This window comes from Emys orbicularis, chromosome 8 (genome assembly GCF_028017835.1).
Source record: "Emys orbicularis isolate rEmyOrb1 chromosome 8, rEmyOrb1.hap1, whole genome shotgun sequence".
NCBI classification, from domain to species: domain Eukaryota; kingdom Metazoa; phylum Chordata; order Testudines; family Emydidae; genus Emys; species Emys orbicularis.
This window is the reverse complement of record NC_088690.1, coordinates 9,695,577-9,701,884: the sequence shown is the minus strand read 5'-3', so window position 1 is coordinate 9,701,884 and position 6,308 is coordinate 9,695,577. Positions and strand designations below refer to the sequence as shown.

Below are 6,308 nucleotides of genomic sequence, written 5' to 3'. Positions count from 1 at the left end.
GAGATGGGAACTTTAGCCCAAATATTCCTTCCAGAAAAGGAGAGTTGCGTTAACTTCACAAGTTCCAAAATCCCAAACCTGCTTCTTCCTCTCAGCGCAAACTGATTACCAGGGAGGATGACGTCGAGCCAGGGTGGTTAATGTTAAAACAAAAACTGGCCACAATTACCAGCACGAAAGCCCAGTTGCTCAAGGATGTATAAACCCTGTTTGAACCGTCCCGTGGAAACTCAAAAAAGGTGCCTGTTGAATTTGTTATTAAACAAATAGCTAGTCATTAAAACCAGGAGAGAAACAACGAACTTTTTTGGGAACCTGATTCATGTCTCCATATTTTTTTAAATTAAATAAAAATTGAAAATCATACTCACCTCTCAAATACCCCCTATTGCAGCTCTACTGGTAAATACACCTGCAGTTGCAAAATGAGTAAAAAAAAAAAAAAAGTTAGGTTCTACTATACAACAAAATCGCCGGGGGGAAAGGGGGCACCTTAAATTGAATTGTCACTTTGCATGATATATTGCCCCCACCCCTCCTTTGACAAGTGACACAGTGGAAAATCTGAAGTGCAAACCACACAATTGGCCAGGCAACTACTGTTTTAAGTGGATTTAAAAACTACCAGGCAGTGAGAAATCAGACAAATTTCACAAACAAACACACACACACTTAAATGGAAACTATTTGTCATGATTTTTTCAATGCAACTCCCTTAGCAGGACCCTCCTAGTTTCCTTAAAGCCCAGTTTATTTGAGAGAAGCTTCGGGCGGACACTGTAGACAAGCCAGTGGCCAATCAAAAGGGCTCGTTCCTCCCCTGGCCAATAGCAGGCGCCACATTGTTGTCAATTGTTGTCTAATGGAAACGTAAGGCGCAACAATAGAGCAAGTGATCGCGGGCGCCTCGGCGAAGATCCTTTTCTCCTGGCAACTCTCGCCCTGCAAGTGTCACACATGCGAACTTGAGCTGAGTGCGGGGGGACCAGACTGGGGCTTGGCGCTGGAGGTCTGCGCGGCTGGCTTTCCCCGGGGGGCCGGAGGGGAGATGATTAGAGAGGGAGGGTGAGGTTCTTTCGCTGCGTGCCAGGGGAAGTTCGAAGTTGCAGTTGTCTGAGTCCTGGGAGCGCTAGGGCGCGGGGGATTGGCGGGTTGTGTTTTCTGCGGTGTATTTGATTTAGGCGGCTCTGCTGGGTGAGTTGTGCCGTTGTCCTGCGCGGTCGCGGGGGGGTGGGGGGAATCATGTTCAAGGGGCAGAGCTAACTTGGGTGGTGGTGGTTGGGGTTTTTGCTTGGGTTGGTTTGGTTTTGCAGAGGACTGTCAGTTCGTTACCGGGTTTGTTTCAATTGGTTCCTGACCCCGTTGGCGTTGTTGGTAAGGGGCAGGAGGCATTGGTCTGCCTGACTCGGGTCAGGCTGGGAATGGTGGTTGCTGTTTTTAAAGGGGTCCGTGGATCACTGCAGGGGGAAACCGGTGATTGGTGAAACATTAAAAAAAAAGAAAGAAAAGAAACGAAATTAAAGGGACTCGAGTTTGACCTGGCGGCAGGAAAAAGGACAAGTGTGAGCAGGCAACTCTCTCTAGCCCGGGGTCTTGCGCGCTCTGACATGGGCTTGGCAGCGCCCTGCCAGCGGTGCCCGGACAATAACGGAGCCAAGGGGTTTTAACTCCCTCTCCGCAGCGAGAAGCCGGTTTCTCCAAGGACCGCAGTTTGCTCTTGAGGGACTGGACGGGAGAAAGTGTGTGTGTGTGTGTGTGTGTGTGTTTGAACGGCATTTCACCCCCGACAAGGCTGGGGCGCGAGGGGGACTTAGATACCCGCTTTTACTAGAGATCCGGGTGTTTATCGTGCCGGCGTCTAGGCGGGTTTTACAAGGATCCGGGTGTTTATAGTGCCCGCTTCTGGGGGTTTATTGGAGAGATCCGGGAGTTTATAGCGCCCAGGTCTCGGTGGGTATTGAAGGGATTCCCTCTGAGGGGCCACTGCTTTGGGGCCGCTCTGCTTGTTTCTGGGTTCTTCCCCTGCCGTTTGGGGCAGCCCGGGGCCAGGATGGAGCTGAGATCGGAAATGCCCAGCGTCCCATCTGCGCCTCCTCCGGTGCCTCCCAGCTCGGTGGCGGCCGCCGCGGCAGCCGCGGCCGCGAGCTTGCCGGTGAGCGTGGCCGGCAGCCTCCTGCGGGGCCCCCCGCTGCTGCTGCGGGCGGCCGAGAAGTACCCGCGCACGCCCAAGTGCGCCCGGTGCCGGAACCACGGCGTGGTGTCGGCGCTGAAGGGCCACAAGCGCTACTGCCGCTGGAAGGACTGCATGTGCGCCAAGTGCACCCTGATCGCCGAGCGCCAGCGCGTCATGGCCGCGCAGGTGGCGCTGCGCCGCCAGCAGGCGCAGGAGGAGAACGAGGCCCGCGAGCTCCAGCTGCTCTACGGCACCGCCGAGGGGCTGGCCCTGGCCGCGGCCAACGGCATCATCCCGCCCCGGCCAGCCTACGAGGTCTTCGGCTCCGTCTGCAGCGGGGCCAGCGGCGAGGGAGGCGCTGGGGGCTCGGGTAAGGGAGCGACCCCCTCCAGGACAGCTAAGCAGGGGCTGCTACAGGGACTATCTACCTACCCCCGTACACCCCATCCATCCCCCCTACACCCCATCTATCTATCCCCATACACGCTGTCATCCACCCATTTATCCCTCCCCATACACCCCCTCTATGTATCCATCATCCATCCCCATAGACAGCATCTAATCTATCTTCATACACCCCATATACCCCACCTGTCTATCCATCTAGATACATCCCATCTGTCTGGCCCTATACTGTACTATCTATTGCTCCCTCTCTCTCCATACACCCCAACTATTCATCCCCAGCCACCCCATCTGTCTATCCCCATACACCCCCTCTATCCTTCTATCCATCCATCCCTTCCTCCCCATACACATCCATCCATCCAACCAACCAACCAACTATCCCTATATCAATCTATCCCTCCCCATAGGCCCTGTCTGTCTATCTCCATACACCCCCTCTATCCATCCGTCCCTATACCTATCTATCTATCTATCCATCCATCCATCCATCCATCCATCCATCCATCCCCATACACATCTATTTATCCATCCATCCTTCCTGGCCTAATCATGTCACCCTTTCTGGTTTACAGGGATGGGGGGAGGGGCAGCTGATGGAAAACCCACACTAGGCGATTGAGTGATTGATTTCAATCTTGGGTTCACAGCCAGAGAGGGCATCTCCTTGCTTCAGGCTTGGGGGCTGGAAGAAAAGTTGCCTTCTGGGGAGGGACTGAATCCAAGCCAGAGTCCAGGCCGCAGCCCTACAGGGCAGGGATTCGTCCCCACTCTCTGTGTCCTGAGACACAAAACTGTCAACAAATGAATAAATACTAAGTGCCTCCAACTATCTCCAGTGGCAGAAATCCAAGGGCTGAGGAGGGGTGGGAAGGGGTCTGGGGACCCAACCTCGAGCTGCTGGGACCCTCTTGTCTCTATGGCCAAAGCTGTATCTGCATTTGTTCCAGCCCTCTTCTCCCTAGGCCCAAGAGGCTGCCCGCGGGACGCTGATCTGTGGGGCGGCGGGCCGGGCTCCGGCCGCTGCACTCATTGGGCTCCTTGCTTTTCCTTGCAGACTCCAAGCTGCAGAAGTTCGACCTGTTCCCCAAGACGCTGCTGCCCAGCCGGGCTGTGACCCCGCAGCAGGCGGGCGGGAAGTCCCTGTCTACGGACGGGGAGTCGGTGCCGGGCACCTCCTCCCCAGAAGCTCGCCACGGCTCGGGCTCGGAGAACGGGGACGGCGAGTCCTTCCTGAGCTCGCCCGTCTCCAAGGGGCCGAAGGAGGGGGAGGAGAGCCCGGGCTCCATCAGCCCGCTGGGCTCCGACTCGGGCTCGGAGGCCGAGAAGGACGAGCAGGACCCGTCGCCCTCGGCCGGCGGCCGCCAGCGGACTCCCATCGACATCCTGACGCGGGTCTTCCCGGCGCACCGGCGCAGCGTGCTGGAGCTGGTGCTGCAGGGCTGCGGCGGGGACGTGGTGCAGGCCATCGAGCAGATCCTCAACAACCGCGGCCCGGACAAGGGGCCCGAGGAGAGCTGGGCCCGGGACGGCGCCCTGCAGTCGAGCCCGGCCGCCGCGGCCGCCGTCGCCGCCCACCACCGGCCCTTGATCGCCGGCACCATGAGCCCGGCCATCGGCACGCTGGGCAGCCGCTCCGCCTTCTCGCCCCTGCAGCCCAACGCCAGCCACTTCGGCGCCGAGGCCAGCGCCTACCCGCTGGGCACCCACCTGGGCCTCAACCCCCTGCGCCTGGCCTACTCGGCGCACAGCCGGGGACTGGCCTTCATGGCCCCCTACTCCACCGCCGGCCTCATGCCCACGCTGGGCTTCCGGCCGCCCATGGACTACGCCTTCAGCGACCTCATGCGGGACCGCTCCGCCGTGCACAAGGAGCAGGTCTACTCCAGCGGCCTCTACGGGCCCATGGTCAACAACACCCCCGAGAAGCAATAGACGGAGCCCCCTGCTGGGGAGCAGCGCCCGGCCGGCCGCGGGCACCGCGCTGCCGCCAAGGACACGCTCCCTCCGTGCGTCTCTTGACAGCTGCCAAATCACAGCTCACGCCTTGCAGCTCAGGGCTGCACCCTAAGGGACTCTCTGAAGATATAAATATAGAGCGAGAGAAAGAGAGGGGACTATATGGACACCGAATGATTCGCTCCCCTTCCCCTTCCAGCCCATTCCATTGTAAGGCAGGGCGCAGACCCCTGCCGCACGGAACAGAGTGGCGGGCAAAGCTGACAAATAATAGGTGTATTAAAAAAAAAGGTTATAAAGGTGCACTTTCATTGTTGAGATGTTTGTCACTCTCTTTGTTGCTTATGGCCATAAGCATGGATATCCTTGGTGAATTGTGAGGTGTATATATATATATATATATACACACACATACATATATATATATGTATGTATACTAGCAAGTGTATAATGTTATAAAATGGAAATCTAAGTTATTAATGTAACTTGTAGGTGAACTTGGTATTAAAGCTAAAGGTTAGACAGCTCTCATTGTAATACTTACCAGGTATATAGATTAAATATATTGTAAAATTGAAAAGCCTTCCCGCCCACCCCTTCCAAGAAATGTTATAATCTGTATATAACATTGGAAAGTAGATATATTTGTAACTGTCCGTAGGACCCAGCCGCCAATGCTGTATAACGGTTTAATGAGCCTCTTCATTTGTGATCTGCAAGAAAATTGCTTTCTGGTTCCAATGTAGCAAAGTTCTTGCCGTTTCTAACAATTACTTTCTGTGTTTCCATTTCATAGAAATACTAGAAATAAATGTTATTTTCTATTAAAATCAGTCTTACAAATGGCAAATGATATTTTATGGAACAATGTTTTGGCAAACCCAGTTAACAAGTAAAGTCAATATTTAAGGCAGATTAATGCAAATAATTTAGGAACTTTCTGAACATGTTTATTAAATCTTATATCATGGTTGAAGCAGACAATCTGATGAGAATCTATACATTTAAAACACACACACACACCCCCCAAAACAAACAACCCGCAGCATACAGAGATGTACTTTTCCATTAAAATGTCAAATAATTTAATTTCTAATTCTTCATTTTTTATTTGTTTAGAAAAAATATCTCAAGTGCATTTTTAGGGGATTTTCTAGTTTGGGGCTTGGTGATTTCTTCCCCGTATTTAGACAATCTGACATTATCCCAGGGAAAGGCAAAGCGTATTGTTAAAATACTTGTGTTTGTTGTTGCATATAGATGCTGGATCATCCTGCGACTGCAGCGATGAAAGGGGAACCATTTCTTTTCATTTGACGATGGCACTGTAGATTTCAATTGCTTCTATATGATCAAGATCAGAAACGGGCAAATAATAAATAATATTAAAGACAGGTTGTTTAAACAGCAAAATTCTGCTACGGAATCAAATCGGGCAAAACAAAATCAGCTTGTGGGTTTTTTTTTTTAAAAAAAAACTCAAATTAATTTTATATTGGGACCGATCCTGATGTCCTAAAACGCCCATTAATTTCAGGAGGAAGGGTACACGAACGGCACTATTATCAATCGCATTGACAACATAGCGTCCGATTATTCTTCAAGGCAAATAGAAGAAATATGCTATTTTTCTTCTTTCACTGAATATAAGAAAGAGCGTCAGCAATAGCTTCGTACAATGCCCCCACCCTCCAAAAAAAAAGTGATTGGGGAGGGCGGAGGGAATTTTCTTATCTGTCCTGGGAGCGTTTGGCCCAGGAAAACTATTACT

At 52.6% G+C, this 6,308-nt stretch overlaps 1 protein-coding gene across 1 annotated transcript; it reads left to right on the top strand.

Moving 5' to 3' along the window:
- Nucleotides 1-2,050: 2,050 nt before the first annotated feature.
- On the top strand, nucleotides 2,051-4,513 carry DMRTA2 (DMRT like family A2). The gene is made up of 2 exons (XM_065409820.1): nucleotides 2,051-2,543; nucleotides 3,636-4,513. The coding sequence occupies exons 1-2, from the start codon at nucleotides 2,051-2,053 to the stop codon at nucleotides 4,511-4,513; spliced, it is 1,371 nt and encodes a 456-aa protein (XP_065265892.1).
- Nucleotides 4,514-6,308: the final 1,795 nt, after the last annotated feature.

Bases quoted from the DNA above. Each gene is read 5' to 3' on its own strand.
- DMRTA2 (XM_065409820.1), top strand. From the start codon at position 2,051: ATGGAGCTGAGATCGGAAATGCCCAGCGTCCCATCTGCGCCTCCTCCG. The intron at 2,544-3,635 runs GTAAGGGAGCGA...TTTTCCTTGCAG, and splicing joins GGGAGGCGCTGGGGGCTCGG to ACTCCAAGCTGCAGAAGTTC.